At 40.2% G+C, this 24,096-nt stretch overlaps 1 protein-coding gene across 2 annotated transcripts in view; it reads left to right on the top strand.

Moving 5' to 3' along the window:
- Positions 1–24,096, top strand: part of PCYT1B (phosphate cytidylyltransferase 1B, choline) — a 104,370-nt gene that overhangs the window by 15,235 nt on the left and 65,039 nt on the right. Inside the window, exon 1 of one of the 2 annotated variants that reach the window (XM_012784582.2) lies at positions 6,985–7,285. The exons of the other annotated variant lie outside the window; for it this stretch is intronic. Coding sequence (XP_012640036.1) covers positions 7,169–7,285 — 117 coding nt within the window. The 5' untranslated portion in view covers positions 6,985–7,168. Of the gene's footprint in view, positions 1–6,984; positions 7,286–24,096 lie in introns of those variants that run through there. 2 annotated transcript variants of the gene reach the window in all.

Genomic DNA, 24,096 nt, shown 5'->3' with positions numbered 1-24,096 from the left:
CAAATATGAGATTTATAGTGGCTTAATAAAAAGCTTTTATCTAGCTAGGTTGTATCATTAAATGTCAAACAAACTAAATGAAAAGCTTTCAACATTAAGGCCATCCAAAGAGAGCAAAATGAGCAGCGCATGGGCAATATTGAGATACCGAGGCAGCATGCAATGAGTGGGGGCTTTGAAGTCCAACAGCCCTAAATTTAAAACTCAGCTCTGCCACCGACCACCTCTATGACCTCGAACAAATTATTTAATATCTCTAAGCATCAATTTTTATCTGCAAACTGGACATAATGTCTGTGCCTGGCACAGAAAAGTGTTTCATAAATTACTAAGTATTTAAAAGTACAGACAATATATGGTTCAGAATGTCTGGAGATGAGATACCAGGCCACGTGAAGGAAGGTATAACAGGTAGATAATCATCTTCCAAAGATGTCTATGTTCTAATTCCCAGAATTTGTGACTATGTTATCTTACATGACAAAAGGGACTTTATAGATGTGATTAAATTAAAGATCTTGAGATGGGAGAGATTATCGTGGATTATTCAAAGGCGTCCAGTGTAATCACAAGGGTCCTTTTAAGTGAAAGAGGGAGGCAGTAGACTTAAAGAAGAAGATGTGCAGAGGCTGGCATTATGCCATTGCTAGCTTTGAAGATGGAAGAAAGCAGGCCAGGAGCCACAGAATGCAGGCAGCCTCTAGAAGCTGAAAAAGGCTCTCATAGAGCCTTTTCATTTGAATGAATTTCATTCATTCAAATTCTCTCATAGAGCCTCCAAAAGAAATGCAGTCCTGCTGATACATTCATTTTAGCCCACTGAGACCCATTTCAGACTTCGGACCCTGGTCCAGAACTTTAAGATAATTAACTTTGTGTTGTTTTAAGCCACTAAATTTGTGGTAAATTGATACAGCAGCCATAGGAAACTAATACAGAAGATTAAACCAAATCTCTTTTTGAACATTCAAAGATTCTGAGAGCAGATTTTGCAAGACAAATATCATTTTGGAGACCATGTCATTCAAAATCTATTAGGATAAAGTCCAACGATTGTATGCTTCGAATGTATCCTTCCCGGCATCAGATGGTCTTGATCGCTAACTTGCCAGTCAAGCTCATTTGTATCATATTCAGAAGGCCCAGGCAAATCCCCAAGACCCTGAAGTATTTGCTGTAGCACTGGAAACTGTCTGGTAGAACAGCAAGGAGAAAACCTGGTTATGACAGGTCAATAACCAAGAAAGACAACCCTTTAGGAGTATATGAAGAAATGTAAATGTGGTCAACCATTCTGGAGGACAATTTGATAATAGTGTCAAAAACCATGTATCGAAAGCCTTAAAAATGCAAGTACTCCAACTCAGCAATTCTACATGTAAGAAACTTCATCCCAGGGAGAAAAAAAAAACCTGGATTAATATGCATATCATTCACCTACTTAAAAATCCTTTTATGGTTCCTATAATTGCTTATGGAATAATATTAATACTTGGGGAGACTGAAGGGAGACAGCAGTACATCCACTTACATTGGCTAATTGACTGATAGGTGCTCGTACTGGTCATAGTTTGGTCTAGATTTGAACCTGGTTAGATTGTTAACCTCCAAGGTCCCTAAGCCACCTTCACTACATTTGATCCTTTTCATTAAAATCACTGAAACAGTTATTGTGACTAACAGTTTCAATGTTAATCGGTGCCCGGCCTTGTACACGTATCATAAACTATCATTCAATTTTGTTAAATAAATTAAAATTTTATATGTGTGTGAAATTGAGCCATTAAGTGTTGAAAATTACCTATAGTCTTACTTATCTACTGACATTCACATAATATATCTGGCATGCAAAAGTTGTGAATCCAAATTATGCTTAAATCCAAGTGAGGAATCTTTATCCATTTTTTTTTCTGTTGTATTATCTGTTTCAGTCACATGTCTGGACTCAAATCCCATGAAGAAGGGACCAAAATTTACATAGCATTCTTGAGTATGATGGCGCATGCATTTGGAGTTTTGATTAAATTGTGCTATGTGTGTGATTATTACTCGTAAACAGATGATTAGATATTAATTAGACAATAAGTGATTGTAAAGCACTTAGAAAATAAAAGTGTTTATAAATACTACCAAGTCATAGCAACAATAATTCTTTACAGACTACACAGCTGCTAATGTCAGTAAGAATGATTTATTCCAGCTAAGGGCAATTTTCATTTATGCAAAAACCCCTGCCATCATATCTGTTTTGCTACAGCTGATTTCATCATCAGGATTTAGATAAATACATCTCATTTTAATAAAAAATATATCTCTTTTAAGACCTCCTCAAACACAGATGTGACCACTACAATACAGTGTCCTCTAGTGCTGAGAACTTTGGAGCTCCTTACTGATTATCTATCTGACTTATGTCAACTATGTATTTCTTTTAAATATAAGGTGTAAGATGACATTTTCTTAGCCTTAGCTTCATTTATGCAGTAGGTTTGTCATGTTGGGTCTATGCAGTTGCTTCCTAGCACTTTAAAACCATGCTGAGACTCAATAAACTTTGGGCAAATGGATATATGAAGGTCAATTCTTTTTTTGATTGTTATACAATTAGGAAAAAAAGAAAATCCATCTGAAGAATAAAATAAGGCAATTTCATTCTGTCTTCTCGATTTTTTAGAAAAAAATAGGTTTTGAAGTTCTGACAAGTTTTATGTCTCACTGTAATTTTTTCCCCTAATGGCCTTTATAGGCCATGGGCCCGTATCAGCCCCACTCTTGACCCACTGGTGAGTCTGGGGATGTGTCTGTGTTTATTTTTGTCATAAGTAAATTCAAGCACCTGCAATGAGTCCATATCCATAGTTGCACAGACACGAAATGAACGGAATGAGTAAAAATGACGAGTGTTTCCTGTTATACACGAATTCAATAGAAAAGGGATGAAAAGATTATATTGGATGATGAGATATGCATGAGTTAGCTCAGCAATCTTGCTAATAAAGCAAATATGACCACTGTATATCAAACAGTGAGGCAGTGTTAGTTTGGTGGAAATGAGTGTTGGACTTTGATTCAAGAAACCTGTATTGAAGTAATACTTCCACCACTTACTGTGTGACCATGCTCAGGTCACTTAACCTCTCTGAATTTGGTCACTCACTTGAAAATTTTCAGTATTATAACATGTCAATCTCAGAGTGGCATTATGATATAATAAAATTGTAAAAGCACTGAGTGAGGGGTGAAATGTTTTCCATTGCAAAATGTTTTTATGACCACAATTTTCCTGGAGTGGGTAAAAAGGATTTATGTATGGGTTTCATTACTTACTATGGTAGAGTTTTTTTCTGGAATGTCAGGTGTTAGGCCCAAACCTTAAGCCACATGTGGACAACTGGGAAAGTGGTTCAAAATAGAGATGTAAAGGTAATGAAATTCCATAGTAGATAAATAATGCTTTTTGGGAAATCTTAAATTCTCTGTCAACTTTACCCTGTGTTTTCTATCTCCCTTCCTTCTTTATAATAAATTCCTTGTTTGGTAAATCTGAAGCAGGAAGAAAAAAATTAATAAAAAAGGAAATGTGGTAGAAATAGTGGAGTCAGAAGTCATGGTATTGGGGAAGGATTTGGAATGAAGGTTTTCAACGTGGCCTTCTTGATAAACATTAAGAGCAGTATGATATCTGTGCTGGCAAACTGTAGCTAAATAATCTTAAATTTTCAGTAGTTTTCCTAACATTTTTATACAGTGGATATAAAATTTCCAGTAGCATGACTAGAGTAAAGATGGGAAAATAGAAGGGAAATGTATTTTTAAAGAAGAGAAAGCTTAAAAGTAATGCTTATTTTAAAAAGTGGGCTAAAAGATATCTATATACGATGCTATGATTCACTTTTATCCATATGTGATGAGTGTATGAAAGGTGTCCTTGTCATGAGAAACATCATATTGGAACTTTATGATGGGGCACTAGAATGGTGTTTTAGTTTGAGATTCCCCAGAAACAAACCCTGAGAGCAGGATTCAAGTTCAAGTAGTCTATTTGGGAGGTGATCCTGGAAAACACTCACAGGAGTGAGGGCAAGTGAGACAAGGAAAGGAAGGCAGCAATACAGGGTGCTGTTTAGCAAGCAACCAGGGTGGCAGTTGGAACTCTGGTAGGCAGCAGAGAACATGTAATTCGGAGTTACTCCACTTGAGGGCTGAGGGAGCTGGGGTATTTATACACTTATGCCTATCAGTCATTGATTGAGAGCTCTTAAGGTTGTGAGCTGTTAATTTTCTGGTCCTTCAGCTCTGCCCCTACAGTGGTGTTGGGAGGGTAGGGGTTTCCAATGACCAGATAAAGCCCTCAAGCAGAGAGGTGCACGTGCTGGCAGTAGGCAGTGGGCCAGGTGTTGATTAGGGTAACACCATAGTCACTATGGTAAGGCCTAAGGGGACTTGGGCAGGGTTCAGACAGCATCTGCTCCAAAGAGATTATTTTAGTTCTTCCTTACAGATCTCTGGGAATGGTATTTTGAACAGTTTGATGTTGCTGATGTGAAGACCACTTGTAGGAAGAAGGATGTCATTTGTAGGTCTCTTCCAAGCTCTTGTGAACGTCTCCATAGCTTGGCTTTCTCATCTGCAAAGCGGAGCAACTCTACCTATTTGAGCAGGTGTTGTGGGGGTTATAGGTAGTCCGTGATAAGTACCTAGCATAGTGCTAAGAACATAAGAGGTATTCAAGAAATGGTAAAAATAATATTGATGGTGCTTTTTAGGGGCAGCACTGCTTTCCAATGGGACTCTAAGACAATGGTTCTCAAACTTTAGTATGTGTCAGAGTGCTTCCAAAACCAGGAGGTTTGGTTAAAACACAGATTCCTGGGCTCCACCACCTCAGTTTCCGATTTAGTAGGTCTGGGGTGGAGAGTGAGAATTCTGACAAGTTGCCAGGGCTGTTGCTGCTGCTCCTTGGGGGACCACACCTTGAGAATCACTATGCAAAAGCAAAGGAAATATTGAGATTAGAATAACAATCTCACTCTCACATCACCCAGCACGGGTGGGAAGGAGGCTCCTAAACATGATGCAGAGCTAGGCTCTTCCAGGTGATAAGCTGGTAGAGCTAACCCTGCAGCATGAGGTGTTTTGTGCTTCCAGGAGGGCAGAAAGGGTAAAGAGGAAGTGGCCCCTTTTCAGATGACCCACTGGAATTGTTGCATCACTGGAGTTTTCTTGTTATAGGTAATAATGTTGTCCTGTGATGTCATTCTGACCTAATGGGGCAGGATCTATAACTATCAAACTGTAATCCTCTGCTGCAGAATCCATTTTCTTCCTTTAGGGCTAGCCCTCTTTGCTTATTTGAGGAGTAATAAAAATAGTGTCCCCTTACATTAGCATAGCACACTCTAATTTATGAAGTACATTCACAGGGTATCTCATTTGGTCTACAATTCTGTGAGGGAGGCAGGGCTGGTATTTTTATCCCATCCTTTGGGCTGCTGATTCTCAAAGAATGGTTCTTATACATTCAGAATTAGCATCGCCTAGAAACTCAGAAAAGCAAATTCCAGCCCCTCCCCAGACCTACTGAATCAGGTCTGGGGTCCTCATTGGGCCAATAATTTGTATTTCTAACAAGTTACCTGGTGATGTTGTTGTTCATGTTGCTGGTCGTGGACCACACTTGGATGAAAACCACTGCAGTGGGTAAAAATGAAAGATTTAGAAGCCCAGGGAGAGATTTGTCTTAAGAGGACTCCTACCTAGTTTCTTTTTTACTACACCTGCTGCATCCTTGTTCCCCGTCTCTCCTCGCCAAAATCCTTCAAATCCCAGCTCGATTATTTATGAACTTTGAGAATATGAGCACCTGTAAATGAGGATAATAGTAGGATCTCCCTTTTTGGGTTCTTATGAAGATTAAACAAAATCTACCTAAAGTACTTAGCATTGTACCTGTGCTTAATAAATGCTAGCGATTATCGTGATTTTTATTAATATTAAAAGTGTGACATTTCACTAAAACGAATACCTTTGTAAGTTTTATTCTTTGAGTGTGTGTCTTCAGAATGCCCCTCTTAAAATGTGGATGTTCCTAGACAAGTTAGACATTAAGACACATCATCTTTAACATCGCATCTGGGATGTTTCTCTTATTGCCATGAGCATTTGCGTGAAAACAGGGTGCTTAGGAAATGGGACCCAGGACTGGTAAAATAGGAGCAAAGGGATTAATAGATCAGCGCATGAAACAGTGTATTGAAGGGCAGGCAACAGCAAGACTTCCTTGAGGAGACTCAGAATAGCTGGCGAGGAGGAAGAGTGGGCTGAGGGAGGAAGCAATTGGGGAGGGCAGCTAGAGGTGGGAGATAGGCTGTCAAAGATAGTCTACCTTCTTCAAAGTTCCTCCTGGGGCAGCCCTGGGGGTAGGCTCCAGGGCTCCACCAGGCCTCAGGGGATCTGGCAGAGTGAGTTCATGTTGCACGCAGTCCAGGGGTTGAATACTCAGGTGCCCACAATGAACGTCCGGAGAGGCCAGCTGGCAATTGGCACAGTGAGTGAGTTTTAGGCTCAAAAGTGGCTTTGTCTTCAAGGTGACTCCTATTTGGCAAATATTCTGACTGCAGCACATCATACACTCATGCCAGGGACATGGCCCTTTTTTAGTGGAGGTCTGCTATGTTCTTTCTCAAGGCATCTGGGCCTCTCAGGAAGCGGTTTTATCTTATCTGGGTAGTGCAGCCTGGGTCCCCACACCCAGAGAGGACTGAGACCTTTGCAACTGAATTAAACAGAAGAAACAAAAGCAGCAAGTTCGGCCCCGTGGGTACAGCCGGCCAGCCAATGGGGCCCGGCCGCTCCCCGGCGGAGTGGTACTATGATGACAGTAGCCAACCAGCGCGCTCCATGCAAATGAGGATACTGTATCCCGCACCAGCCGCTCCAGTGTCGTCTGGTTGTTATAGTGATAAACTGAGGCCTTGCCTCTTGGCTTCTCGGAGAACGAAAGGGGGGGGGCGGGGGGGTAACCTCTTTACTTCCCCCAGGGAAGGCAGAAAGAAGGGAAGAAGGAGGGGGATGGGTAGGGAAGAGAAAAATACGTGACAAAGAAAACATTCTCTGCCTGGGAGGAGACTGACAGAGGGTGTAGAGCTGGAGGGAGCATTCACTGGCCATGCCAGTACTTACCACTGATGCTGAGTCAGAAACAGGTATCCCAAAATCCCTTTCCAATGAGCCTCCCTCAGAAACCATGGAGGAAATAGAGCACACATGCCCACAGCCTCGACTGGTAAGTAAAGACAAAGGATGCAAATGTATGCGTGGCTATGGCATAAAAGAGTTCCTTAAGCGCCCGCAGCCAGCGAGGAAAAAAACGATGCTTAGAGGATTTTCATGTAAATGAGAATGGAGCTACCGCCTAATCTTTCTCAGCTGTTTATACTTAGCTTCTATACCGGGCGCTGCTCTCAGCTTACAAAGCATTATTGTATTGGCTGGGTAGGAAAAGGGCTGCTTGGGATATGCTGTGTTTTGTGCTTTGGGAAGAGGGGGATGGCCTTTTTCCTTTAAGGTGTATTCTCGTCTGAAGGTAAAAATCCTACAGTGCGATTTTAAAATGGTATTCTCTTTACAAAGCTTGGGACGAGTCCCTTCTTAAGTTCTAAATTCTAGCTAAGGAATGATTCGTTCCTCAACTGATTTTTGTGCCTAATACCAATCTGGGAAAAATGAAAACGACATGGAAACAAAACTTCCCCATTCGTTTGCAAATTTCAAAATAAATAAATAGTAGTCCCTCGATGATGTATTTAGAAATAATGTGCATTTAAAATGAATTGTAAAAAATTTCCAGAGTGTGCTGTCAGTGTTTCTCTTCATTCAGGTGGTGGAAACCTGGGGAAGCTACATTTATTTGGAAAGGGGCTGCATGCCTTTAATAATGAAAGTATGGAAGCGGGGCACTCAGCTTCCTTCCATCTCATTAACTGGTATCCCAAATTTAATCAGTCTCTCTGCCACTGGTTATGATCCCTTAGGTAAATGTAAAACTTCCTTCTCAACCACCTCAGCATGTGTCCTCAAGGAATCAAAAACACCAAATGGGTGATGGGTTTTCTGTGGCCTGAAGTCATGTGGAACTTGGGGACACTTCTCTTTGAACCCCGAAATAAAAAAACGCACTAGGTAAAGCTATTCTTTAGGAATTTTCCCCAAGTTAAAAAGGTGCAATATTTTGATTGGCTGTGGAGTTTGACCCCCGGAAGAGTTTTTTTTTTTTTTTTTAAAGATTTTGTGATGTAGCATTTTCTGTGACACCCCCCCCCCCAAATGAGAGCTCACAGATTTGAAGGCTGACCCATCATGGAACTATTATTTCTTAATAAGGGTTAATAAGGTTTCAAAGCAGGCTTAGAACAACTTCCTAAAAAGCAGGAAAACTGAGGAAGTTAGATGAGAGCCCTGTGGGCTTTTCTTCATGTTTCTTTTTTTTTAAATATATTTTCTTTGAGCAGTTTAATACTAATTGCTCCCTAGCACTTTAGCCACCTACTGAATGACATATACAATATAATATCTATGTTCTTATGGGATACAAACTATTCCAATAAGTTTGTTACTAAGGGATTTCTTTGAACCACTAAACAACTCATCGTTTAGCATTGAAAGAAAATGATGGCTAAAAGTGTGTTACAAGATCAGGGTGTGTGTGTGTGTGTGTGTGTGTATTTAGAGACAGGGTCTCACTGTGTTGCCCAGGCTGGCCTCAAATTCCTGGACTCAAGTATTCCTCCCAACTCAGCCTCCCAAGTACGTAACTGGGACTAGAGGTGCACACCACTACACTGGGCCAGAACATACTTTTAAAAGTAAACTCAGTGTTCAAATTTGCATCGCACAACTTCCTAAAGGGCAGAGGAGAGAAAGGTGGCATTCAGTTCCAGTTTATGTATCATTTCAGTCTCTTGCATCTTCTTCTTTTCCTTTCCTTGTCACCTTTTAGCTATTGTGCTCCTTGGTTAATTCTGCCTGAGAGAGGTGGGTAGAGAAAATTAAGGGAAGGAAGAAAGTTCAAGTTGCTTTCCACTTTCACTCGTGACAGTTCATTGCAGGTGGTAACTCACAAGAACCATGCACAGCTGTCAATGTTACACCTTCACTTCTCATCCATTTTAGAAATGAAGAAGTTGAGGTTCAGAGAGGGTAAGCAACTTCCCCAAAGGTCACATTGCTTCGAAAGAACAGAGGTGGGATTTGAACCCAGAGCTCTACATCTTGAAAAGTGGAAGATCTTTTCTCTGTAACACACTCATAAGTGAAATACATTCCCTTCCCATCGTTTTGGCAGTTCTGGTTTAAAGTGTATTCGAATGCATGTGTGTATGATACGTGTGTGCAGGTATGATAGAGATGCACAAAAGTCGAACTGTTGAAGCAATTTGCTTTGATCTACTCTTGATAAAAATTTCCATGTTGTTCATCATTATTATGGGCTACTGAAAATTGGCTCTGTTTAAAGAGGGGCTTGCAACCAATTTAAAGGCCATTACTAAAGTTTTCGAAGTGCTTTTCTTCTTTATAGCAAACTTTGATCAATGTAGGGTAATATTCTAAATTTAGATTTACACTTCATAGCCCAACTTTGCTAATGAGTTCACTTAATAACTAAGGTACATGTTAACTACATAATGACCAAATTTGTTGATGAGGAGAGTGAGCAACAAGTCAAAACATGAAATTAACATTTCTTTTTGTGGTTTTTAGTAGTTTCTGTTAATATTGTAGCTTTGCTAATATCTTTGTATTTCAAATTATATAAAAATCCATGTTTCTTCCAGCACCCAAGCATATTGCCCCAAGTCACACTTGGGTCACTGACACCACAGCTATGAGTTGGGTGTGACTACTGAGTTGCTTAACTAACTTTGGAAAATGAATGAAAGATTTGACAGAGGCCTCCTTAGGAAGGAAACTCCACACATAGATTCCCCTTCAGAGGACAGGCTCCTTCTCCCAGTGAAATGAAGAGAGAAGCTGGTATACCTGAATAAACAGGACTTTAAAGACATCTATATTTTAGATGCCTGTAAATAGCAAATTGATAATGATATTGAGGATCTGATTGAATCATGTTTCAAGGGCAAATTTTTCTGAAAGGAATACATGCTGTTTTTCCACCGGCCTTATTCTTCATTGGAGGAAAATATAAGAAAGGAGAAGAGTAAATAGAATGAAATGATACTTGCAAAAATTAGAAAAGAAATAACAAAATATTACCTAGGTTTTATGATAGAGCCTGCATTTCAGGAATGTAATCTTATTACCCTTACTATCTTACCATGGTACTCTGGCTTGAGATATTTCTGAGAACTCTTCCTTTTATTGTTACAATGTTTATTGATCCTTGGCTTGTTTTCCATTTTTACTATTTTCCTGCTTAAATATGATGTAAGGTGACTTATGAACTTGACTGTCAAAAAGAGAATCTGAGTGGCCTTGTGTGATATGATGTAACAACCCTCCTTGGAAACCTAACTCCTAAGGAATGAGGACTCCTGTGGGCAAGGACTGTATATTCATATCTCCCAAGCTCTCAGGTTATGCCTAGACAAAACCTTGGGGCCCAGTAGGTACTTCATAACCCTTTCTAACAAGGCCCAGCCACCTTGAAAGCTGCCTATTTAAGGATTTGGTTAATGACCTTGGTCAAGTTCTTCTAGGGGTACATTCTGCTGTCAGAAGGAATTTGTAATTCTAGCCTGCAATAGTCACTTCCATGAAGATGTATGTACCATGGATCAACTGAGAAGGCCTTGAAAATTAAAAAGGGCTGGTTCAATATGCCACGTTAGCAGGAGTTCATTTCAGGCTTTACTTCAAAGTGGAGCCGTGCCAACAGACTGCTGTCTTGCAGAAGGTGCATTATGTCAGTTGGGAGGTAGGACACTTGCCTGCTAATGCTCAAAAAGATGACCAGATTTCCAGAAACATCAATGGCTTCTTTTACTAGTATCACCATCTAGTTAGCCACCCAGAGCAGCATGCATTTTAAAAGTAAGATACCCTTAATGTGCTGTATTGGTGAAAATAAATGAACATGAGCTTCCTCGGACATTTACTGTGGTCAACTGGAATTCTGCCCAAGGTTATTATTAGACATCTTCCTACTGATTTCCATCCAAGCACAACATCCATTTCTTGCAGATTGATAATAGTCAGGTGTATTGAGCAAAGAGTCAATGAATTAGTTTCTTCCATTCTTTTAAGTTTATTCTCTCACTACCTCTCCAACCTCCCATTTGCTTAATGCTAAACTCCTTATAGAGGAAATAAACCAAATATAAGATAGCTAGTTTCTTTGTTTTATTTTGGCATGTGAGCATATAGAAATCAAAAGAGTGCATATGTCCTCCACCAGGCAGTGAGAGGCATTTAAAGTATTCAGTGATGCATAGCTTTAGAAGGTAATTCAGAGAAAACTCAGTCCCCTACCAACCCCTACCATCCTCTACCTACAGGATCCACCGTCAGCCAGGTGGTTAACAACTTCCAGACACAGCAATGCACTCAGTTCTGTGGAGAGAAGTAAAAGAAATGAATCCATAGCCCCTTCCCTTAAAGATCATTTCCATTTAATATAGGCAGAAGTGTGGTATGTGGAAGCATGCCAGGACGCTGAAATCCCTTAAGAGAGGTTTTTGGAAGTTTGACTTTAAAATATTAGACTTTCTTAAAAGCTATATTTTATCCAGTGAGGAGAAGTGCTTCCCAGTGGGGAGGACTATGTTAGCCTGATCCCCCAAGTTAAGACAAGTCTTTGCATTTGAAGAGAAGATTCCATTTTTTGACCTCAAAACGTATTTTGGGACATGGAAAGGATCAGTCTAGTTTTGAGGGGATCTTAAGCCCCCATGTGGGTGGCACATTCTAGCCTTTAGAGCAGTGTTGTCTAATAGAAATACAACTTGAGCCACATATGTAATTTAAAATTTTTTCTAGTAGCCACAGTTTAAAAAGTTAAAAAAAAAAAGCCAGGTGAAATTAATTTTGATAATAATATTTTAATACAATATATCCAAAATATTATCATGTCAACATGTAATAAATATAAAAATTATTAATGAAATATTTTACATTCTTTTCTTCATACTAAGTTTGAAATCCAATGCATATATTACATTTGCAACACATCTCAATTCAGACTAGCTAATTGCAAGTGCTCAGTGGCCACATGTAGCTTTAGAGGAAGCTCAGATACCTGCCCAGCCCTGTGCAGGATGAATTCTGAGGACCCACGATGATAAATACTTTTCATATTGCACAGCACACACATATATATGTAGTCATAACTGAAACTGAACATTACTTCATGTTTTGCACTCATATTTTCTATGCTATCCTATTTTGTTTCATTTAGGAGGCTGTTGCAGTAATCTAGATGAGAGTTAATAAGTTTGAAGCTATGGAGGGGCAGCAGGGAAGGAGGAAACTGGATGGATATGCAAGAAATTAAAGAAGTAAATTCCCCCAGGATTTGATAACTGAGTCTGAGAATAGGGCAGGGTCAAGGAAAGATCAAAGAAGACTCATTTTCTGGATCCAGCCAATGGATGCCATCACTGAGATGGAAGCACCAGGGGAGAAGAGTTTGTGAGAGCTATGTTGGAGACACCACGGGGACTCTCTCTCCGAGGTGTGTAGTTAATGTTTAGTTTGGGAACTCAGGAGAGAGTTCCAAGCTTGAGATGTAGATCTGGGAGACATCAGCATGGAGGAGATAGAAGTGAAATTGAGGCAGTGAAATTGATGAGAGTGAAACTGAGTCAGTTTCTGGACTGAGGAGGAGGTGGATCGAAATGGTTAGCTAGGAAGAGTGCCCCAGGATAATCCTACTACAAGGCTAAACCTAGAAAGTAACTGACCCTGAGCCTTCCTATCAGGGTTCTTAGAGGGGGTAAAATAGAACAGCTGTAATTAAAGCTGTTAGAATCCTCCTTGTATCTGCCTGTCTCTACATGAAATCTGGTTAAGTTAATCTACTTTATCCCAGAATCTTTCCAGGATGGAACCCCAAGGAAGACTATTTAAAGAGCCAATAGAGGTGGGATCATGAAAACAAGACAGAAGGGTATTTCTCAAATAGCTAGGAGATCAGGGGACCAAGGACAGAGTCAATTCCATGGGAGAATGTCCAATAGAACTAAATTCAACAGAGAGATAAATGAGATAAAAAGAAAAAGTCTCTTTTGGATTTAGAAAGAAGAGGTCAGTGGTGTTATTTCAGTGAAATGGTAGGAGTGGAGGCCAAATGGCAGTAAGTTCAGGAGCCTCTGGGAGGTAAGGAAGTGGAAGCTTGACCTAGAGGGAAAGCAGATAGAACGTATAATACCCAGAGGTGGATAAATCAGATCTTAGGGTCTATAGAGGCTAGATTTTCCCCTTCTTTCTTTCTTTCCTTCCATCTTTCTTTCCCTTCATCTTTCTTTCCTTCTATTCTTCCTTCCTTTCATCCATCCAAGATGTCAAAGCTTTTGGTTGACTCATCCTTTTAAGATGGTAACAACTTGTACTTGAATATAAATGGGAAAGAGCCAGTGGGACAGAGAGGAGAGAGTGGAGATGATGGGGACAACTGATGAAGGGAATGTCCCTTAGGCTGTAGGGGTTGGATTCCAGTGCACAAGTAGAAGGATTGGCTTCAGGGAGGAAAAGAGACCTTTCCCACTGTGGTGGTGAGGAAGCTGGCAAGGATGGTTTGGGAAAGAATAACTTATAAGAAGAAGGGTACTGAAAGTTGAAGGCTTCTCTATATGATAGCCTCTGCTTTATCTGTGAAGGTGGAGGCAAAGTCATGGTGGCTTAGTTTTGGCAGGTGCAGAAGTGTAATTCTGGGATAGCCTGGGAAGTTGGGTCCAGCCTCAGAATATTTCCTCTCCAGAGGCCCCAGGCTAGGGGTAGGGAGAGGCGGAAAGGCTGAGTTTGTTCCTGATGAGACATAGTGATGACAGCAAATAGATCTGCTCCTTTGTAGCCTCTGGGGCTTCACACAAACCCCTATCAAGGCAAATCCAGATCTGGCTGGGGGAGATGGCCTACAGCGAAAGGACTGGAGGCTGGTGAGACAAATATGTTAAAGCTTGGCCTCTACTCATTGGAGCCCATAGTCTCATTCCAGTCTTAGTTTTGGCATTGAATTATTGCGCAGACTTAAGACAATCACTTTCCTCTCTGGGCTCCAATTCTATTACTCATGATGTGTTGGATAGATGATCTCTAGTACTGTGTTTCTAGCTTTTATCACCGTGGAACATGGTCTACTGCAGTATGCTCTGTTTGACCTGATGCTCCTATCAAAAGTCAGGGCTACTCCACTCCTCACTTTCTTTTGGTTTTATCCATTTGGGGTAAAAAAGCAGGTTGAATGGTCTTAAGGTAATACACACTGGCTAAATATGAATAACACATGTTCACAAAGCACTTTGGAATTTTACATTGATGTTATACAAACCACTTCTGTGGTCTTCTGCTTTATTCTTCAGAGGCTTCCTCAGAAAGGTTGAATGTTTTCTGAATCATATATGGAATATTCTATTCATTGTTTAAAGAAACCTATATTAAATTTCTTCTTAAGGTGAACAACAGCCTCCTAATTTATCTACTTCATAACATGGAAGTTTGCAACTTTGGGTTTTCTTTGACGCATGGCAGTATGGCATTGAACTATAGGATCCTTTCTTAACTGAGTCTTCCATTTAAGCTTAGCATGTGGGATTAAAGTCCAGCAATGGGTCAGGCCATAGTCCTGAAACTCTTGTGCCTTTAGCTGGTGCCCACACAAGGTTTCTTAGTGATTGTAGGGAAATAAATGCAAAAAAAAAGAGTTATTTTGTCAGATCACTGGAGGTAGGATGAAAAAGAGAAAGCAAGGAATGTAGGAACAAACTAAGTCATTGCAAGCTAGGCCTATTTTCTTCCAATAATCTCCCAGGTAACAGCCTCTACCTTGCTAGGATCTGATTACCCGTTGCTTGCCTCAGACCATAGCATTATTGTTTTAACATTCCTACCTTCCTCTTTATCCCAGCATGAACCGGGTTGTATGGGAGGCTGGGAAGCTGACCTTGCTTGGGGATAAAGAGACAGTTTAGCACTCAACGATCTTGAAGGCAGACTTGAAAATACAGTGATTAGAAAATAAAGCAGTGAGCCCTGGTCGTGTGTGCCTGTGTAATAATGTGCAGGGCCGCACGGGGCTAGCCTATTGAGCAGGATTCATTTTCATATAATCTCCTACCTCCTGCTAAAGTCTTTGACTTGGCGTTTTTGTTTTCCACTTGGTAATTCATGCACACTGAACCTGACATCAGTGTAAAAGGACGCTGGAGGTTATTTAAACTGTCATTTAAGAAAAATAACAACAACAATAATAGGTGAATAAAAACATTGTTAATGATGTGTACAGCCTATTGCTAACCAAATAATATTGAAAGCCCATTCCTGGTACATGCAGGCTTCTGTGCTTCATCTCTACTGTGCCTAATATTGACTGTAGGCTCAGTCACATAATAATAAATTTTATTGTACCTCCAAATTGCTTAGTTATAAGGTAATTGTTCTATACTGGGTTCGAGGCTAGAGATCTCACTCCTTTTTCTCTGTGGGCAAGTTGGGAATGGAACAACCATTCATGGTGCACAGTGTGTTGGGCACAGTGTTGAATACTCTATATGTGTTATCTCATTTAACAAAGCTACAGACCCATGAAATAAGAATCACTGTTCCCAATGTTATAAGTAAGGAAATCAAGAATTCAGTAATTTTCCAAAGATCAAATGCTAACTGATTAAGATGGGATTTAAAATTAGGTTTGTCTGTTTCCACTACACACAGTTCTCAAACATCAGTGAGCAAAGAATTGCCTGCCCAAGCTAGCTCCCAAGTGATTCAGAAATAAGATGTGCTTGGATATACTTCGAGAGATGCTGTATTTAGCTCTCCTGGTTGCATCTTCTGCTTTTAGGACCAGGAGTAGAAACAAATAATATATCTAGATTCTTTGTAGTAAAATTAGAAATTCAAAGTAAATATTTTTGACCCAAGCAGTTCCACTCCTAGGAAATTTGTACATATGGCCACCGAAAAAACTAGTGTTAGGATGTTCTTAGCAGTGTTATTCATAATAACTCCAAATGGCCAGCAGAAGCAGAATGGATAAATATAATATATTCACATAATGTAATGCTGCACAGTGACAAGAATGAAGAATCTACAGCCACCTGCAAGAATATGGATGAATCTCACAAACATAATATTGAATGAAAGAAGCCAGACACAAAATAATATGCACTGCACAATTCCATTTCTATAAAGTGTGAATTAGGCAAAGCTCATCTATGATGTTAGAAGTCAGCATAATGGAAGGAATATGGCGTGAATGCTGGAGGTAGTCAGTTGCTTGATGCGGATGCTATACGTCCTCAGTTTGTGACAGTCTATTGAGCCACATGCTTAGGATATGTGTGCTTTTCTGTATATACATCATTCTTTAGTACAAAGTTTAAAGATATTCTGACCACAGTAACGAAGAAAGAATGTGCTCTACAATATACTTCCCATTTCCAGGTAATTCTGGTGATCCAATAGATAACACTGTAAGGAATGGTGTCAGAGCCTACCTAAAATCACAGCTCTTGGCTGCTCAGCCCTTCCAGGGCTAGCCCCAAGGAGAGCCAAGGTGAGCCCTTAAACTAAACTTGCCTCATTTCTAGGACCAGTTCAAGCCTAATCCTGTGATCTGTGAATTAAAATCTGTTGTCTCAGGCCAGGGGCAATGGCTAAGGCCTGTCATCCTAGCACTCTGGGAGGCTGAGGCAGGAGGATTGCTCGAGCTCAGGAGTTCGAGACCAGCCTGAGCAAGAACGAGACCCCGTCTCTACTAAAAATAGAAAAATTAGCTGGGCATCGTGGTGGGCATCAATAGTCCCAGCTTTTCGGGAGGCTGAGGCAGGAGGATCGCTTGAGCCCAGAAATTTGAGGTTGCTGTGAACTAGGCTGACACCACGGCACTCTACTCAGGGCAATGGAGTGAGACTCTGTTGAGATTTTTAAAAATTTATTGTCTTCAATTTATATGCTTTGTCCAACAATGGTCTGGCCTTGCGGTCAGTTTCTGGACTCAGAAGGAAATGGATGGCATTGGTTAGTTAGCAAGAATACCTTAGAATAATCATGCTACAGGGAGAGTTCTAGAAAATAGGTGATCAAGAGCCATCCTACAAGGGTTTTGAATGGGGAAAAATAGAAGCGCTATAATTAAAGAAAGCTATTAGAATCCTCCCTATATCTGTCATCCGACTTACACTTTCCCTTTAGGACACCTCATATACATGAAATCTGATTAAATGAATCTACTTTACCTCACAATCGTACAGGATAGAATCCTGATGAACAACATTTAGAGAGCCAATAGAGGAAGAATCATGAAAATAAGGTGCTTCTCAAATAGGTAGGAGATCAGGGGTCCAAGGACAAAATATTTATCTCATTGGTAGTTACACGGTTTTCCTGTAAAATATTTTTCTTATTAAAGAAGTCATCTACTTTTTAGAAAATATCTTCTTTGGAGTATCTTTCCTTTAGTGGCTCAGAAAAAAAGGAGTTTTATTATTGAAATAGAACCTAGCAAATACCTCAAGCAGAGGCATGTTCAAAATATCTGTACTTCCATCCAATGTCTGTATAGTAAAAACCTCCCACACTGCATAATTTGTTCTAATGCTTGTTTCTTCCAATCTTCAGCAATGTTTTCTATATGTCTTCTAAATATATTTGCTGACAAAGGAATGCATTTCAGTTTGACATCAATTTTTTTTTCCTACACATTAGAGCAGCTAGCTTTACTGTGGCATGAAGAACAGATGTTTTCGCAGTGGTATGAGACTTTTGTTTTTTCTCTATTCAATTACAGAAACTCAGAAAAGGTTCCTAAATATTTACCTTTACATGTAACACTATTTTGTGAAGTACTGGCTTAAATATCACATGACTTGAAACATCAAAACATTAAAACTAGAAAAAAATCATAGAAGTTTATCTTCATGTTCTGGATGTTTCATTTTAAAGTATCGTGATAATTATTCTAACTTCATGCCATCATTAGCTAATACCTCAAGGTACAATATATGCTCAAGGTCAGGTTTAATGGTAGCAGATATTTCTAAGTCTTCAGTGTGATAAGTTTTGGTTTAGCTGTCTTCTCGTCTGATCAGATTAAGTCATCATTGTTCGTACCTGTTATTGTGGCTGTTGCAGAACTCATTCAGGGAGTAGAAGGGTCAGCTCTGCCATTTTCTCATTGTTCACTTTTGTTCTTATAGCATATTTCTGGTCATAAAAACATCACCAAACGTCTTTATTTTATTGATACATTATATTTGTACATATTTATGGGGTACATGTGATATTTTGTTATATGCATAGCATGTGTAATAAAGAAGTCAAAGTATTTAGGGTGTCCATCACCTTGAGTATTTATCATTTCTATGTTTTGGGAAGATTTCAAGTCCTCTCTTCTAACTATTTTGAAATATACAATACATTGTTGCTAACTATGGTCACCCTACTCTGGTGACCATAGTTAGCTTCAAACTTCTATCTAATTATATGCTTGTACCCATTAACTAACCTTTCTTTACTGCCCACAACACCCTTCCCAGACTCTGGTAACTATCATTCCACCCTCTATTTCTATATGATCAGCTATTTTAGCTCCCACATATGAGTGAGAACACGTGATATTTGTCTTTCTGTGCTTGGCTTGAGTGGCTCTGAAAAGAGCCTTTGGTTTTTGAAAGTAGAAGAAGCTGTTCATTTGGGGCTGGTGTAGGTGGTGATGGCTTTGGTGCCCTCAGATTGCTTGGCCAGCTCCCCAGGCAGCAGCCGGCCCATGGCAGTCTGGATCTCCCTGGAGATGATGGCCAAGTGCTTGTTGTAATGCACCAGGCACAATGCCTTGCTCACAGTGTGCTTGAGGGTGTCATTGATTAATGAATTCACAATGCCCATGGCCTCAGACAAGATGCCAGTATTGAGATGGACCTGCTTCAGCATCTTGTAAATTGTACATGGAGTAGCTTTCCTTGTGGCTACACTTGTGCTTTTTGCCATCCTTCTTCTGTGTCTTCTTGGGACCCTTCTTTGGAGCAGGAGCAGACTTGGCCAATTCAGGCATGTCTCCACAAATCAGTAACTATCCTGAGAACGAAGACACTTCAACATCACCAAACTCCTAAATAAAGACCAAAACACTTGTAATATTAAACACAGAAATGGAAATAAATGTGAGCTATACCTGCATTTAAGAAAGATGAATAAAAACAAGATCATGATTTACCTGCTGAAGTTCAGGGTCTTGGGTGGCCATAGCCCATCCTGGCAGCTCAGGGCACCAGGCAGGACCAGCCCTGGCCAGGGTGCCATCCCATCACAAGGTGCGCTCACACACAAACTCACACTCACACTAGCTCACACTGGGGCAATGCAGACACACCAATTTACCAAACATGGGCATCTTCGGGATGTGGGAGAAACCAAGCACCTGGAGAACACCCTCACAGACATGGCGACAATGTGCAAACTCTACACAGACAGTGGCCCTGGTGCGGAATCTTTTTCTTTATTTTCTCATCCACATTATAACAAAAGGACATTGAACAAAACAATGTCATTTGAGGACCTACTGCATAAGCACAAATGTTGCTCTCCAGTGGATTGTCCTGCCCACCTTGCATTAGAAAACACTGGTCAAGGTATTCTAAATCTTACCCTTGCATCCAGCCATCAGGGAGAAAGAATTGCATTTTCAGGGTCGGGCACAGTGGCTCGTGCCTGTAATTTTAGTACTCTGGGAGGCCGAGGCAGGCGGATTGCTCAAGGTCAGGAGTTCGAAACCAGCCTGAGCAAGAGCGAGACCCCGTCTCTACTATAAATAGAAAGAAATTAATTGGCCAACTAATATATATAGAAAAAATTAACCGGGCATGGTGGCGCATGCCTGTAATCCCAGCTACTCAGGAGGCTGAGGCAATAGGATTGCTTGAGCCCAGGAGTTTGAGGTTGCTGTGAGCTAGGCTAACGCCATGGCACTCACTCTAGCCTGGGCAACAAAGTGAGGCCCTGTCTCAAAAATAAAAAAAAAAAAAAGAAAAGAAAAAGAAAAAAGAATTGCATTTTCAGATTGCATGTTTGGCCCTTTGTAAAAATGCTTTTCTGAACAGCTTTTAGGTTCTGGGGCTCTGCCTTGCATGGAAGGCACTATGGAGACAAACATGAAAAACAAGACTGTGTTTATCAAGAGGCTGTTAAGTATGTTGGTGTTGATGTCGCTACAGCCTCACCAAGCATGCCCTTAAAAGTGGCACCACGGGAGGAATTTCTCTCAGAATTCGGCATGAGGAAATTGCTGTGCTTTTCCTCAAGAGCTATTTTGTTTTTTCCTTAAGGACAATATTAACTTTGTTTTCCTCTTTGCTTTGACTACTGGGAGCTTAAAGCCATTTTTGTGGTCCACCTCTCTGAAATGTAGAGGACCGTGATACGCGTTCCTGTGTGCTCATCTCACCCCTGACCTTTTTGTTAAAGAACCAACATTTGTCCTCCTTACCCCAGATGTTTCAAGTATTATTTTAAACTTTCAAATTTTATTTTTCTTAAGTCACCTCAAGTCCTTGGGGGAAGGAAGTGGGATATGAACATGATACAAGATTGTTATTGATGTTCATTCCAAACTCCTTAAACTCAACTGCCTACAAAAGAAAATGATTTAGGGTTTGGAATTTTTTAGCTTAAGTAAAGATTATTTTCTATTTTTTTTTTTTCTTTTCTTGAGGGGAGGACAGGGTCTTATTCTGTTGCCTGGGCTAGAAAGCAGTGGTGTCATCATAGGTCACTGTAACCTCAAATTCCTGGGCTCAAGTGATCCTCCTGCCTCAGCCTCCCAAGTAGCTAGGATTACAGGTGTGTCTCACTACACCTGCCTAATTAAAAAATTTTTTTTCTTTTAGAGACAGGGTCCCGAACTCCTGCCCTCAAGTGATCCTCCTGCCTTGGCCTCCCAAAGTGCTAGGATTACTGGTGTGAGCCGCTGCACCTGGCCAGATTATTTTCTATTGTTAATAGCATCTATGGATTTCATGAATCTAATAATTGTAAATTGTATTTCCATTTCAGAGATGTTACAATGTGGGGAAAAATGGCCAACACTGTTTTTCAGACAACATTTATTATAAAACCCTTCCTAATCTCAGAGATGTTGAAACTGGGGAGGGGAGAAAGGTATATTCTAGAATCAATGAAATGTGGTTTTATTTCTAGTACTAAGAGTCTTCTAGCCATTTGAAATTAACTCACCTCTGCGGGGTTCAGAGGGTAGCCCCACGGGATGGAGGTACAGTGTATGAGTGGCCAGTGTTTTAAGGAGGCTCATATCTGAAGGGCATAATAAAAATTCTGATCCCTCACCACCAGAAGGACAGTAATTACTAACCTGACCTAGATGCAGGTGTTTATATACTGGCTTAAAAAATGGACATCTTATGAGGGAACTCTAAATAAAGTTTTAAAAAAGCATTTTTAAAAAGATATGTAAGATGATTTTTTGACTGTGCTATTGTTTTGCTTTTAACCAACTTCAAAATACTTATTCTCAACGACAGAAAAGTGGGCAAAGGACAGATTATGCTCAGAAGAAAATACAAATGGCTAATAAACATTTGAAAAATGTTCAATCTTTCTCGTAATCAAAATAATGCAGATTGAAACAGCATGATGCCATTTCTTGGTCTATAAAATTGACAAAGATAATACTCAATGCCAGTGAGATGGCAGCAAGATAGGTGCCTTCATACATTGTAATGTGAGTATAAATGATACAGCTTTTGTAGAAGGTAATTTGCCGATACATGTTAAAAAGTTCTTCAAATATTTATCTTTAATATGTTCATACTCCTGACCTAAATAATTCAGCTTCTAGGTGTCAATCCTAAGGAAATAATTACAGGTTCAGAATTATGTTTAGAATATTATTTATATTAGTAAAATGTAAATAATTTAATATTCAACTATAGAGAAGTATTTAAATTATGATTTTTCTATTCAGTGGAATGCTTTATAGCTATCAAAATTAATGAGGTTGAAGACTATTTTTTTTTGAGACAGTGTCTCACTCTGTCACCCGGATTAGAGTGCCATGGCGTCAGCCTAGCTCACAGCAACCTCAAACTCCTGGGCTCAAGCAATCCTCCTGCCTCAGCCTCCCGAGTAGCTGGGACTACAGGCATGTGCCACCATACCCTGCTAATTTTTTTTCTATGTATTTTTAGTTGGCCAATTATTTCTTTCTATTTTTAGTAAAGATGGGGTCTTGCTCTTGCTCAGGCTGGTCTCGAAATCCTGAGCTCAAACTATCCATCTGCCTCAGCCTCCCAGAGTGCTAGGATTATAGGCGTGAGCCACCGCGCCTGGCCGAAAACTGTTTAATGACATGATAAAATAGTCATGATATCAGTTGAGTGAAAAAAAACTGTCTATACATATTCCAAAGTTGTTAATATGTATACATGACATCAGAAAGCCTGACATGGAATATAGAAAGAGTTAACAATGGCTGTCTCTGGGAAACAGAATTACTGGTGACTTTTGTTTTTCTCTTTGAATTTTCCCAAGTTTTCTATAATGTATATTATGATGATGTTACAAAAAATTTATGAAACATTGATAAATGTATTTATTTTCATATTGAATTTAAAGACTGTTTTTGTCTTTATCAATAATCAAATATTTAAGAGCCTTCTAATATGCCAGGGATGGCCCCAGGGAGTAGGGATATAGCAATGAATATGACAGACCAAGTTCTTGCTTTTGTTGGACCTTCCCTAATAGTGAGGAGAGACTGAGCATAAATATACAATGTTTCTTCATCTGATCACCTGGACCTCGCTCCTACCTGCACCCAGGCCCTTAGCTGAATGAGTGAGTCTCTTCTAATGGCTTTAAATATCACTTATATTCTGTCTGCTTCTAAACCTGTATCTCTAGCTTAGTCCTTTCTGCCAAACTCCAGACTTGTACATCCAGCTATCTATCTGACATCTCCGCTTGGAGATCTAATAGGCATGTCAGAGCAAATGTATGAGAATGGAATTCTTGATCTTCTCATTCCTGTCCCTCCCACCCCCAGACCTACTACTCTTCCAGTGTCTTCCCCATCCTAGGGAATGGCAATGCTATCTTTCTGGTTCTCCAGGCCAGTAACTTTGGAATTATCCTGACTCCTTTTGTTCTTTCATGCTCTACAGCCAATCTATTCCAAAATTTATTTATCCAAAATCTATCCAGAATCTTACCATTCTCACCACCTCCACTGCTATCTGTCACCCAGGCCCCAGGCACTGTCTTCTTTTGCCTGATTATTACACCAGACACCTCAGTGGTTTTCTTGTTTCTACCTTTGACCTCTTATAGCAGGGGTCCTCAAATTTTTTAAACAGGGGGCCAGTTCACTGTCCCTTAGACCATTGGAGGGCCATTGGAGAGTGTGGCGCACATTCCACACATGCGCACTGTGGGCCCGGGATGAGTGGGCTGCTAAGCAGGACAGGCAGCGGTGGCAAAAATACCCAGCAGGCCAGATAAATGTTCTTGGCGGGCTGCATGTGGTCCATGGGCCGTAGTTTGAGGACGCCTGTCCTATAGTTTATCCTCAACATATCAGCCACGTAGTCCTGTTAAAGCTAAGTCAGATCATATTGTACCTTGTTCAAAACTCTTTAAAGCTAAGTCAGATCATGTCATGCCTCGTTCAAAACTCTTTCATGGCTCCCGTCTCCCTAGAGTGAAAGCCAGTCTTTACAGCATCCTAAAAGCCCCACACAACTGGGTGCTTCTCATTCCCTTCCTTCCTGCTCGCCTCTGGCTACATCTTTTCTTTTGTGCTCACTTCCTTCACATACTGACCTTCCAGTTACTCGTGGAAGAAGCCAAGCACGTTCCTGCCTCAGGGCCTTTGCACTTGCTGTTTTCACTGCCTAGAACGCTCTTTGCCCA

This window comes from Microcebus murinus, chromosome X (assembly GCF_040939455.1).
Source record: "Microcebus murinus isolate Inina chromosome X, M.murinus_Inina_mat1.0, whole genome shotgun sequence".
NCBI classification, from domain to species: domain Eukaryota; kingdom Metazoa; phylum Chordata; class Mammalia; order Primates; family Cheirogaleidae; genus Microcebus; species Microcebus murinus.
This window is presented reverse-complemented; position numbering and strand designations above follow the sequence as displayed.